The sequence below is a fragment of the Helianthus annuus genome, chromosome 11 (genome assembly GCF_002127325.2).
Source record: "Helianthus annuus cultivar XRQ/B chromosome 11, HanXRQr2.0-SUNRISE, whole genome shotgun sequence".
Lineage (NCBI taxonomy): Eukaryota > Viridiplantae > Streptophyta > Magnoliopsida > Asterales > Asteraceae > Helianthus > Helianthus annuus.
In genome coordinates, this window is record NC_035443.2 from 5436608 (window position 1) to 5449886 (window position 13279).

Consider the following 13279-nt stretch of genomic DNA (forward strand, 5'->3'; position numbering starts at 1 on the left):
CTTCATATATATTTTTCAGATATGCATCCCTTGCACAACAGTCCTTCATTTTTAAAGCTTATTGATGAAGATGACCCGATATTTTTGGTACGTTTATGTGTATTCTAATTACTAATCATATTTTAAGTAAACTGATATTTATCTTTTTTTATTTTGTTTTAAACTTATAGCAAATAAATGGTTATTTATATTTAGTATGATAATTTATGGCATTGGATGTTAGTGATATAATTTTCAGAATTCAAATTTTAAATTTTGAGGTTTCTAATTTAAATTTTAAATTTAAAATTTTGAGCAATTTTAAATTTCGTTAGTGATTTATTTTAAATATGATAATTTTGCGGAATTAAGGTTTCTGTTTCTATAAATAAATGGTGTTACGTTTTTTGAAACCTCAAATTTAAAATTTTAAGGTTTCTATTTATATTTCCGGAATTTAAATTTTAAATTTAAAATTTTCATCAATTTTAAATTTCGTTAGTGAATTATTTTTAGTATGATTATTTTCCGGAATTAGGGTTTCTATTTCCTGAATTCAAATTTTAAATTTTTATTTTTGAGCATTTTTAAATTTTGTTAATGATTTTTTTTGAAACCTCAAATTTAAATTTTAGTGATTTATTTTTAGTATGATAATTTTTCCGGAATTAAGGTTTCTATTTAAATTTTAAATTTAAAAGTTTTCCATTAATGTGTTTCATTTTAAATTTCGAATCTGTAAATTGAATTTGAATTTGAAAGGTTAGATTTTCCTAATAAGTTTGCTTGATTTACGGGATTGGATAATAGTGATTTGATTTTCAGATTTTAAATTTTAAATTTTGAAGTCAATCATTATTTTAAATTTAAAATTTGAAGTAAACCATTATTGTGTTTGATTTTAAATTTTGTATGCTTTGAAATCTTGATGTTTTTTATTAGATGCTTTGACTATATTATTTGTAATTTTAGGGATGCTTCGAGTCTTTGACTATTGTTTTTGTACTCGAGTTGCATATCTCACAAACCTTTTGTGTTTTGTAATTTTAGGTGAAGAGCTTCTTTCAGACTCCTTCCCCTACAAGGAACTATTGAATGGGTTCCTATGAGAAGTTGAAGAAAAGGTATATCTTGCACTGTTTTGTGAGTTATAATTTTTTATATTTTAGTTATAATTTTTGTATTTAATTAGTTTTTAATTCTTTAAAGATGTCTTTAATTTCTTTTTAAATCTGTTTTTGTTTCTATAAATAGATTAGGGTTGTTAAAGATGATTTTTGTATTCTAAATTATGATTCGGTTTCTGTAAATAGACTTTTTTTCTATAAATAGATTACCGTTATATTTTTATTAAACAATGGTTACTTTCTTTGCAGTTATGGATAATGAAAACAATGCTCCTTCGTTTTTAAAAACCTTCATATATATTTTTCAGATATGCATCCCTTGCACAACAGTCCTTCATTTTTAAAGCTTATTGATGAAGATGACCCGATATTTTTGGTACGTTTATGTGTATTCTAATTACTAATCATATTTTAAGTAAACTGATATTTATCTTTTTTTATTTTGTTTTAAACTTATAGCAAATAAATGGTTATTTATATTTAGTATGATAATTTATGGCATTGGATGTTAGTTATATAATTTTTAGAATTCAAATTTTAAATTTTAAATTTTGAGGTTTCTAATTTAAATTTTAAATTTTAAATTTCGAGAAATTTTAAATTTCGTTAGTGATTTATTTTTTGTATGATAATTTTGCGGAATTAAAGTTTCTGTTTCTATAAATAAATGGTGTTACGTTTTTTGAAACCTCAAATTTAAAATTTTAAGGTTTCTATTTATATTTCCGGAATTTAAATTTTAAATTTAAAATTTTGATCAATTTTAAATTTCGTTAGTGAATTATTTTTAGTATGATAATTTTCCGGAGTTAGGGTTTCTATTTCCGGAATTCAAATTTTAAATTTATATTTTTGAGCAATTTTAAATTTTGTTAATGATTTTTTTTTGAAACCTCAAATTTAAATTTTAGTGATTTATTTTTAGTATGATAATTTTTCCGGAATTAAGGTTTCTATTTAAATTTTAAATTTATAAGTTTTCCAATAATGTGTTTCATTTTAAATTTCGAATCTGTAAATTGAATTTAAATTTGAAAGGTTAGATTTTCCTAATAAGTTTGCTTGATTTACGGGATTGGATATTAGTGATTTGATTTTCAGATTTTAAATTTTAAATTTTGAAGTCAATCATTATTTTAAATTTAAATTTTGAAGTAAACCATTATTGTGTTTGATTTTAAATTTTGTATGCTTTGAAATCTTGATGTTTTTTTATGAGATGCTTTGACTATATTATTTGTAATTTTAGGGATGCTTCGAGTCTTTGACTATTGTTTTTGTACTCGAGTTGCATATCTCACAAACGTTTTGTGTTTTGTAATTTTAGGTGAAGAGCTTCTTTCAGACTACTTCCCCTACAAGGAACTATTGAATGGGTTCCTATGAGAAGTTGAAGAAAAGGTATATCTTGCGCTGTTTTGTGAGTTATAATTTTTTGTATTTTAGTTATAATTTTTGTATTTAGTTAGTTTTTAATTCTTTAAAGATGTCTTTAATTTCTTTTTAAATCTGTTTTTGTTTCTATAAATAGATTAGGGTTGTTAAAGATGATTTTTGTATTCGAAATTATGATTCGGTTTCTGTAAATAGACTTTGTTTCTATAAATAGATTACCGTTATATTTTTTTAAACAATGGTTACTTCCTTTGCAGTTATGGATAATGAAAACAATGCTCCTTCGTTATTAAAGTCGATTGAGCACTATGATCCTATATTTTTCGAATTGTTCGTCGACCAAAAACAGGTTAGTTCAGTTTCGTTGGTGTTGTTTGTTTTTTGATATGTATATTTGTACCATGTCGGTTGGTTTTGCTTGGTAAGGTTAGACTTTCCTAATAAGTTTGCTTGATTTACGGGATTAGATATTAGTGATTTGATTTTCAGATTTTAAATTTTAAATTTTGAAGTTAATCATTATTCTAAATTTAAATTTTGGAATAAACCATTATTGTGTTTGATTTTAAATTTTCAATTTTGAAGTCAATTATTATGTTAAATTTAAATTTTAAAGTTTGCCATTAATGTGTTTGATTTTAAATTTCGAATCTGTAAATTGAATTTAAATTTGAAAAGTTAGTCTTTCCTAATAAGTTTGCTTGATTTACGGGATTGGATATTAGTATACTTTGTTTATTGGGTTTTAACTAATAATTTGATTGACTCGGTTGTTAGATTTGTGACGATGCGTCGGACAAACAACATTGGGAAAATATACAGCCTTGAGCCTTGGTAAGTTAACACATTAGTTAAGGTTATGATGTTTTTTCATGGCACCGACACATTATTGAGTAGTAGTGCATTAGGTTAGTGATATTAAAATTTGTGCCTTGAGAAATTTTGTATATTGATTGATGTTTGAAATTGATTGTGAGGTCTTTGAATGTGCATTGTATTGCTGATTGATGTATGAGATTTTGTTGATTGGCATAAGGTATTAGATAAGATGTGTTTGAAGTTGTGAAGATGAATAAGTGAGACATGTGTAGCAGATATTAGTGAGTGCACAACACATTAGTTAGGGTTTTGAATTATTGCTACAGGTTAGTGATGTTAGAGATTGTGTTATGAGAAATGTGTAGATTGAATTATGTCTGTGTTTGATTGTGACACCTTTGATTGTGCATGAAATTGCTGGTTATATGAGATTTTGTTGATTTTAGACAAATAAGTTTGAACAGAACTTATTAGATTTGAAAGTTTGCCATTAATGTGTTTGATTTTAAATTTCGAATCTGTATATTGAATTTTAATTTGAAAGGTTAGACTTTTCTAATAAGTTTGCTTGATTTACGGGATTGGATATTAGTGATTTGATTTTCAGATTTTAAATTTTAAATTTTGAATTCAATCATTATTTTAAATTTAATTTTTGAAGTAATGGCAATCTGAGTCTGATTTTTTTCGTGATTAATATCCGCTTGAGTAACCCAATCTGAGTCTGATTTTTTTCGTTAACGATTCTGGTAAACTTTCCCGATTTGGGTTTTCTGCAAGGCTAATCATCTAAATTAATTTGTTATTTTTATGGTTTACCATTGCATAAGTTAGTATAATTTGTTGACAAAGTTTTGTTTTGTGGGATAGTAGTCATAAATTGAGTAATATTCAAGGTTTATGTGTTTTTATTTTGATTCATTAAATAAGATGTGTTTGAGTAATATTCAAGGTTTATGTATATATGAGATTTTGTTGATTGGCATAAGGTGTTAGATAAGATGTGTTTAAAGTTGTGAAGATGAATAAGTGAGACATGTGTAGCAGATATTAGTGAGTGCACAACACATTAGTTAGGGTTTTGAATAATTGCTACAGGTTAGTGATGTTAGAGATTGTGTTTTGAGAAATGTGTAGATTGAATTATGTTTGTGTTTGATTGTGACACCTTTGATTGTGCATGAAATTGCTGGTTATATGAGATTTTGTTGATTGTAGACAAATAAGTTTGAACAATTAGATTCACATTTAAGTATAAAAAATAAGAGGTTGTTATAATCTGAATTATATTCTGAACGAAAAACTGAAAGGAAAAGGAAAAAAGAATAATTTAATACAGAGAAAAGAGGATAGAGAGAGAGTTGCCACATTTTTAAAACCAAAAATATAAGGTAACCATGCTTCTAAAATCTACTATACTTTTTAATAATATTTTGTGGAAAATGGACTATATTGGGTAGGTAGTCAAACATGGTTTTTAGGGTCAAAACGGCTGTGTTGGGTTGACTCGGGACACTTTTATGAAAAACTTGATGTTTCTGACCTTAATAAACCATTTTTGTAGATGACCAATGTATATCTCTATTTGAGGAATTCTCCAAAGATCCAGAGCCGATTGTTTCATAGAGTTGTGAAGTTGCGTTAAACATACTGGATTTTGAATGATCCGACAAACCATTCGAGGTACTTGGAAGATTAAGTCTCTTATCTGGGTGGTTGTTACAGGTTTAGGATGTTAAATGATTTTGGATGTACTCTGCGATGTCGATGATGCAGAGATGTTGGTGAAGCTCAGGTTAACAACTTCATGTGTATATTTTAATGAATAAAGTTTTTGTTGTTTATATTTTCTAATTTAAACTTTTAATTAACTTCTAAATTTAATTAAATGAGTTTGTTTTGCAGGTTCGAACAACTTCATGTGTATATTTTATTATAAAAAAGAAAAGTTTTTTTTTTGTTTCATGGGTCGTTCAGAGAGGCAAGTTTCTACCTCCGGTTCTTGCCCGAAGTTTCTGACCTTACTCGCAACCCATTGACTACAACTTTCAATTCAAAACAATTATAAAAAAATTACGTTTGAAAACATGTATTTTTATTTTATTTAATGACATAACTCGATTAATATAAAGTAAATTTTTCTACCCGCGAAGTTCGCGGGTGATAACCTAGTTAATACATAATAGAGATAACGCTTCCGATATTACTATGCAAGCAATGATGTTTTTTAACGGTAAATTTCTTTACTCTTGTCGTCGGTGAGACTTGAACCCAAAACAAGGAAGGATGTTTAAAATTGAGAAATGACTCGTGATAAAATTGAGAAATGACTCAATTGGAGAATTTGAGTTGTTTTACTATTTGGGCCGTGATAAAATTGAGAAATGACTCAATTGGAGAATTTGAGTTGTTTTACGATTTGGGCCATGAGCATTGGGCCAGTAAAGCAGTACAAGGGCCAAGAAAGAAAAGCCTGGCCTGATACTTGTTCCAAGTTTCAAGTTCATACATTTAAAGATCACTAAATATGGCTGTGACTGTAAAAGATATATTTTTTTATCTACTAAAACGTATTTTGTAGCCAACATGGTATAGCTCAGTTGGTCAGAGGAGTTTTCCGTAAGGTTTCTCCTCTGGGTAGGTCCCAGGTTTGACTCCTGCTGTGTACATATTGGGATTTCAGTATGGAGTTGGGCCTGGGCAGGGTTCAAAAGCTTGTCTCGCCCTATGGGATAGTGGGTCCTTTGGCCCCTACAATTGCTGTTCGAAAAGAAAAAAAAAAAAAAAACTAAAACGTATTTTGTTGCATTTTAGTTAAAATTACACCCTTTTAATATAAAAGTGAGTTGTTTTATATTTCACACATGACTAAGATATGGTCAATTACTAATGAGTTAATTATTGTTTTCGTTCATGTGGTTTGTCAAAAATCACTATTTCAGTCAATTAATTTAAAATTTGCGATTTTAGTCTCTGTGGTTTCACTTTCGCAACTATTTCTCCATTTATTCTGTAAGTAACGAGGTGGACTGAAATGGTTACGAAAGTGAAACCACAGGGACTGAAATCACAATTTTTAAACTAATGAACTGAAGTAGTGATTTTTGAGAAACCGACGAAAACAATAATTAATTCATAAATTAATGTGACTTTGAACGAATATGTGTGATACACATCTTTGAAAATAAATATATAATGATTATTAAAAACATGATCGATAAAAATGAATATATTAAGACATTGAATACGTAAAGTTTGAGACATTGAGTTAATTACGTTTTTAGTCCTTGTGGTTTGTCAAAAATCACTATTTCAGTCCATTAGTTTAAAAATTGCAAAAATAGTTCTTGTGGTTTTACTTTCGTAACTATTACAGTTCACCCACACTAACACCATCTAGTTATTCTGTTAGTTTATTTGAAATAACCGTAATGCTCCTGTTATTAAAGTTAAATTTAAAATAAATAAAAAGTTAGTTACGCTTTTCGTACAAGTGGTTTGTTAAAAATAACCATTACAGTCCATTTTTTTAGTCCCCGTGGTTTCTTTAAAAATAAATAAAGAGTTAGTTACATTTTTCGTCCTTGTGGCTTGTTAAATGATAACCATTGCGTTTTTCGTCCATATGGTACTATTTTGGTAATTTTTAGAACTAATGGGCTGTAATGGTTATTTTAACAAACCACGGGGACGAAAAACGTAACTGGCTCTATTTATTTTAATTTTAGTCTTAATAACAAGGGCTTTATGGTCATTTCAAATAAACTAACAGAATATATGAATGATGTTAGTAAGGGTGGAATGTAATAGTTACGAAATTGAAACCACGGGAACTGTTTTGACAATTTTTAAACTAATAAACTGAAATAGTGATTTTTGATAAACCACAAGAACGAAAAACGTAATCAACTCTATCACTAAATAACTAGTTATAATGTTCTAGTTACCTTCCTAATTTATATATTTATATATTATTAATTTGAAAGATGTTTGTGCATAGTGGGTTTGTACATGATGCTTAATGAGTTTTTTGTGCATAGTTGTGTTGTACAGGATGCTTAGTGGTGTTGTACCCCATGTTTTGGGGGGGTTTTTCAAAAAAAAAAAAATATTGATGTTTCACTTTAAACCCAAAACTACTTGATTTTGTAGTTTTAACCCAAAAGTTTTTAGTTTTTCCAATTAAACCTCACAACCTTTTTTACTTTCGACTTTGATCCCCTATGTTTTTCATATTTTGCAAAAATTTTTCGTTTTACGTTCAGACATAAATTTTGCGACTTAACACGGCACAATGTGTGTGTGTGGTTCAACGATTTTACATTTTGTTATACGCTTCGTTCTAAATTTTGTGAGTTAACATGGGGCAACGTACGTGTGTGGTTCAGTGTGTTTACGTCGTCTATTTTTTCCCGTTTAATAAGTTCGTCACAACGTGCGAGTCCTAAATCGAGTGATCGATGTCGTAAGGTCGGTCAAAAATAAAGTTAAAAGTGTCCTATTCACCTTTTACTAATAAAGGATAAGTATGATGTCGAATCCACGTGGAATCAGCAGAAAGTATGAAAGCTCGTTTATTAAGATTTTAAAACTTCTCCAAAAGCTTTAATTTATTGTTAGGTTTCATGTGACAACAAAACATGTGAGTTCTTGAAATTTATGAAAGCCAGCTACCCAACCTGATGTTAGGATTACATGCTACAAATGTTTTCTTCTTTTTTTTTTATTTAGGGAACGGTTATGTTGTTTACTTATTGATACCGTTGTCTTTGTAAGGCCATGCCAATTCGTGCTCAACCGTGATTGTTAATGTAATGTAGATGTGGTTTGTCTGTTTATGTTAATATGATGTTATTAACTGTTTTTATTATGGTGGTGGGTTTTGTTCTCGTTGGGTTCTGTTGTCAATGACGATGACACTACGTGTTCATCCGAGACTTTTTACCTAATGTAGATGCAGGTACCGAATTGCTAGTCGATAATATATAAATATATAGATTTCTATTTTTTTTTCGGTTTAAATGTGTTGATAGGCTGTGACGTTTAAAATCCGGTTTTATAAAGTTGCGAAGGCTTAATACAAGCAACCGTTGAATACCAGATCTCTAAGCCTAAATATATAAATTTTCTATTTTGTGATGTGTATTTACTTTAGGGTCAAATATGATGAGTCCTTTTTACATAAATATTTTTTTGGGGTTGTCCTTTGTTATTTATATTTTGGTTAACAACTTAGTTGGCAATGACGAATGAGTTGTTCTTATGGTCTTTATGACCAAGATGTCATCATAAAAGCAAATGGCTACAATAATGTGTTTGAGCCTATGCGTAACAACTTCATAATACGTTTCCATTCTTTTCTTTATTGTTGTTGTTTAGTTAATTAGTTTAAATATAGCATCATTGATATGTAAGCTTGTTGGTTTAGAATGTCAAGCTCTAATGAAGACATGGACGTATTTGAACGGCTATCACGTATTTCTTAATATGTTATCGATTCGGACAGATGGATCAACAACAAACTCACCAAACTAACTAAAAGAGTTGGTTATGAAAAGCAAGTCGAGTTGCAGCATGCAATAGACGCGAGTTATGTTAGAAATAATAATATTGAATAAAAAATAGGTATAGATATATTAGTTTTTTTTAACAACTAGGGTGTTACACCCGCGCTTCGCAGCGGGGCAACCCGATTTTTGATCCGATACAAAAGTATGTCGACACATGTCTTACATCAAGTGTAAGACTCGATTAGAAAAGTATTTACAAAGTAAAAAGGTTGTCAGTGTGAATGCTAATCAACTTAAGTTTATAGGGACACGTAAATAAAAACAAAGACGTAAAAGTTGGTTAAAAAGTATTTAGAAAGTTAGGAGGTTGTAAGAGTCAATGCTGAAAATTAAAGGTTCTAAGTAAAAAAACAAAACAACAAAAAAGAAAGAAAAATATTGTGCAAGGGGTAAAAGCTTAAAGTTTAAACGTTGACGAAAATTGTAAATTACAAAAGAACTTGGTATTTAAGAAACAACAAACAAATCATAAGGGCCGAAAACGTACATTACAAGAGATGGGAAAAATACGTAAAAGATAAAAACCACAAAAAATTAGTGCAAGGGGTAAAAACGTAAAGTTAAAAAGTTGATGAAAACTGTAAATTGCAAAAGAATTTAGTATTTAAGAAACAACACACAAACCATAAGGGCCGAAAACGTAAATTAAAAAAAAACTCAAAATTGGTAGGAAAAGACAAAAAAAAAAGGAAAAAAAATTAAAAAAACAAAGGCCACGGACATAGCTTTTTATAGGTTATATAATTTGATTGTAAATTTTGTACTTATCTTGTAAACAATCAATGTATTAAATATCGTTTATGCTTTATCCTAATTCACTTTACGAGCTATACAATTAATATGCTTAATCTTATTTAACCTCCCCACCGCAAACTAGCTCGAACTTAGCGCGACTTGAAAACGGAATTTATCCATGACAACTGTTTGTACCTAGTTTGAATCCAAGATCTCATAGTATCTACAACCTAGTTAGGTCCCTTGTGCATGAAAACTTGTACTTTTTAGAAAGAACCGAACGAGGGCATGTGTTAGGGGGTCCAACTACAAAAGGAGGTTAGTTAGTTAACCATGTTTTGGCTCTCCGACAATAATCCATCAGTACCTTAATGTGCACGTGCCTAGACTTGTGACCACTTCCTTAATCCACATGTGCCACAACCTCAAACGTCTTGACAACCTTTGTAGGACCCGTTCCAATTATTGTATGATGTATCTCCCCGGACAATGGTTATCCCATCATTAATATAGTACAAGAAGTGTGATGTTTTAGTTAGGCCTAAAAAAATTTGAACTTTCAGCGTATAGTTCATGAACATTCGGCAGAAAGTTCGTTTGTGTTTGTTCGTCTAATAAATGGACGAACACGAACAAAAAACTTAGTTTAGTTAAATCAACGAACATGAATAGAGGTCGCGTTCATTCATTTATGTTCGTGAACATTCGGTAACATGTTTGTTTGTGTTCGTTCGTGTTCATTTGTGTTCGGTAACGTGAATAGAAGTGTAAAATACCAATCATGTCTTTCACTTTTTGTATTTAAATTTTATTTAATATATTCTCAATTAAAATTGTCTTCATACATGATCATAAATTCATAATTCAATCATTGTGATTGTATCATAGTTATTTTTTAAATAGCCTTAAATTGTACAAGTGTGAATACTTTTTTAAAACACATTTGCATATGTATATCTCAATTCTCATTGTCTTAATTTATTGCAAGACAATTTATTTTGGGTAGATACAATTAACAATAACAATTTACTTTCTTGCCCCCATCCAATCTTATGCATCATATTATGAATGGTTAAATGATGTTCTTAAATTCCATCCAAGCATTCCGGTGGCGGGACGGGGTTCCTTTGTTTATCGGTGCAATAATCGTACACCATGTGGTTCATACGAACCCATCGGTATCGACGCGCTGCAACGGCATCTAGTTGTTGGTAGCTTGTACCCTCCCACCAATTGGTTGGGTTGGAAGCACAAACACTTGGGTCTGGTGTAGCGCATCCTTCGATATCAAAGTCTTTATAATATGCATAAAATGGTGCTTTCTTCCAATCTATTTTTTCAAGCCCACCCCTTGTTGCCCAATCATCTGCTTCCCATAATGTGGAGTAAATTCCCATTGGTTGAGATTTTGGAAAAGGGGTTCCTTTGGCTTCATTGTTCTTGTACACTCTTATAGGCACTTCATCCACTGAAAACCTATATAAGTGATCATACATTGTTAGTTGTACTTTCACAACATGCGCCTGAAGCCTCTTGGCCTAGTGGCACCAGGTGTTTATCCACATAATTGTTAGTTGTATTTTCACAACATGTGCCTAGAACCTGTTGTCCTAGTGACACCAGGTGTTTATCCCACATAGTGAACAATAAGTGGATCTGAAAAGAAGATTTTTTAGAGGTGTGTTCGCCGTTAAAAATCCATTAAAAAATAACTTACACAACATGTTGGTGGTTCCATAGGATTGAGTAAACATGGAAGTCAGCAGAAGGGTCAAACCATAGGTTAACCCTTTGTTCTCTATCACCTTTTCCATGGGCAAACACATTGGTTTGGACCGAATATGGTTGCCCAGTCCGGTTCCCCAAGAATTCGAAGTCAAGCTCATCGCGTATTTGATCAGTATCCGAGTTCATCTATCATCAAGAACCATGGAAGAACAATGATGGTTAATTAATAAATATATAAGTTAAACAAATCATAAGCAAGTTCTACATTGTAGATCAAATTCATACGTAAAAGGCAGTGACTGTGCCGGCGGAGTCACCAGGAATAAGCTTGATCTTCATGCTCACACGTCCAAACAAATACTTGTTCTTTGAAGCGAACCCACATCCTATAACATATGAAAATAACGTTTATGAAAATCACAAGCTACTCGTGTCACGTGACAAATATATCTTATAATCATTTTTATATGTTATATAACTATGTGATAACGATTCATCAAATATTATATAACAATGACAACAGTAAAAAAAAAGTTTTAGATCCGCCACTGAATTCACATGTCAATATGTCATGATGCATAAGGACTACATGTACTGACATGACATACACATAAAAGAAGTGTGTTACATACCCGAGTTTTGGTCGAGGAGTAGTTGGATCCCCTTCCCGCCATCAAGTTGTTTAATATGAGAATCAGACCATGTTATACGAAAATCTTGAAGAAATGTAGACGGCTTTGTATATGTCACGGGCAACAATGGCGCGAACCCGATTAGGAAAAGTGTGACAAGAACGTTTTTACGAAATATGCTCAAAGAATAGGCCATTTTTTGATATACAAGAATGATGAAAGTTTTCTGTTAAGTTATATGCTGTGTGAGGAATAAATTAGAACTTGTGGGAGGGGGCTATATATAGAAAAGTTTTTAGATAGGGAGAGTGATGATTGAGGATAGGTGTGTAAACTGTAAAGGGACTGGCATTGGTATGTTTGAATAGTACGAGGGGTCCATTGTAAAGTGGTATCGCTTTTTGCTTAGGCTCAGCTTATGATTAGCTGTCGATTGGACCCCACAACTAACAGAACACGTTTAAATCCATCCTGCTCAGGGTTATGTCCAAGATCGACTCCTCGACTATCATGTATCGTATCAAATTTACGTATTTCCCTAACCTTTTGAACAACAAACTTTTGATACCTAAATGGCTAAATACCATCTAACCATGCAACTATATAGATTTAGACCTACACTATTTTATAGGGGGCAAACAAACACCATACTGCTAGACCACTAAGTCATGAGTACATATCATTCTAACTATCTCCATATCTTTCATTTTATTGTTCCCTCGCGTACATTACCTTCGATGTAGGATACTGCATTAGGGGAGAGGGGTGGTCACTAGTGATAGAATTCTATCACTCCTAATATCCAATCAAATCATGCCATGTCATCACCCAATATTCTATCACTAGTGATAGAAATGTAGTGAGGGTGGTCATCACTAGTGATGGGATTTCAATGTACAAGTATTAATACACAATGTACAAGTCAAACACATTCCTCAATAATTCTTCAACGCGTTATATAAACAACGAGTTATTCCTATCACTCGTTACCAAAGTGGTGGCGGCGGTATGTAAGAAGCAATAACGAGTGATAAGAGCCTATCACGGAAAAATAACGCACCACCCCTCCTCCCCTTGAACATGGTATTTTTATATACGCTAGCGGCATGTTGTTTAATGTGCTTGCCAACTAAAGACCAACGTTGTAAAAGTTTAGCGTTTCTTGATCTTTTTATATTTTTTGAGGTTGATCCTACTAATTTACAAAAATGATATACCTAAATTATTATTCATTTCAAATTGAAAGACAAAAATAAAGGATATAGTCTAGATACTAAATTATTAATACAAACCC

At 30.8% G+C, this 13279-nt stretch overlaps 1 protein-coding gene and 2 long non-coding RNA genes across 4 annotated transcripts; 2 read left to right on the forward strand and 1 right to left on the reverse strand.

Annotated features, from left to right (window-relative positions):
- Window positions 1-8: 8 nt before the first annotated feature.
- Window positions 9-1395, forward strand: LOC118483856. The gene is made up of 3 exons (XR_004871926.1): window positions 9-87; window positions 1030-1103; window positions 1356-1395. It is a non-coding gene; the product is annotated as an uncharacterized LOC118483856 (long non-coding RNA).
- Window positions 1396-2897: 1502 nt separating this feature from the next.
- LOC110891661 lies at window positions 2898-5171 on the forward strand. 2 transcript variants are annotated; one of them, XR_002565461.2, is made up of 3 exons: window positions 2898-2927; window positions 3279-3335; window positions 4885-5171. It is a non-coding gene; the product is annotated as an uncharacterized LOC110891661 (long non-coding RNA). The 2 variants fall into 2 exon arrangements; XR_002565462.2 differs by having other exon boundaries at window positions 2898-2922.
- A 5310-nt stretch (window positions 5172-10481) lies between these two features.
- LOC110889316 (probable xyloglucan endotransglucosylase/hydrolase protein 6) lies at window positions 10482-12247 on the reverse strand. Its single transcript, XM_022136824.2, has 4 exons — window positions 11986-12247; window positions 11639-11739; window positions 11343-11539; window positions 10482-11101 (listed from the first exon to the last, which is right to left on the reverse strand). Exons 1-4 carry the CDS (start codon window positions 12179-12181, stop codon window positions 10711-10713), a joined length of 885 nt encoding a protein of 294 aa, XP_021992516.1. The 5' UTR covers window positions 12182-12247; the 3' UTR covers window positions 10482-10710.
- Between the last annotated feature and the right edge of the window lie 1032 nt (window positions 12248-13279).

Coding starts and splice junctions, on each gene's coding strand:
- LOC110889316 (XM_022136824.2), bottom strand. CDS start 12,181: ATGGCCTATTCTTTGAGCATATTTCGTAAAAACGTTCTTGTCACACTT. Junction 11,740..11,985: donor ACTCCTCGACCAAAACTCGG/GTATGTAACACA, acceptor CATATGTTATAG/GATGTGGGTTCGCTTCAAAG. Junction 11,102..11,342: donor TGGAACCACCAACATGTTGT/GTAAGTTATTTT, acceptor TCACTTATATAG/GTTTTCAGTGGATGAAGTGC.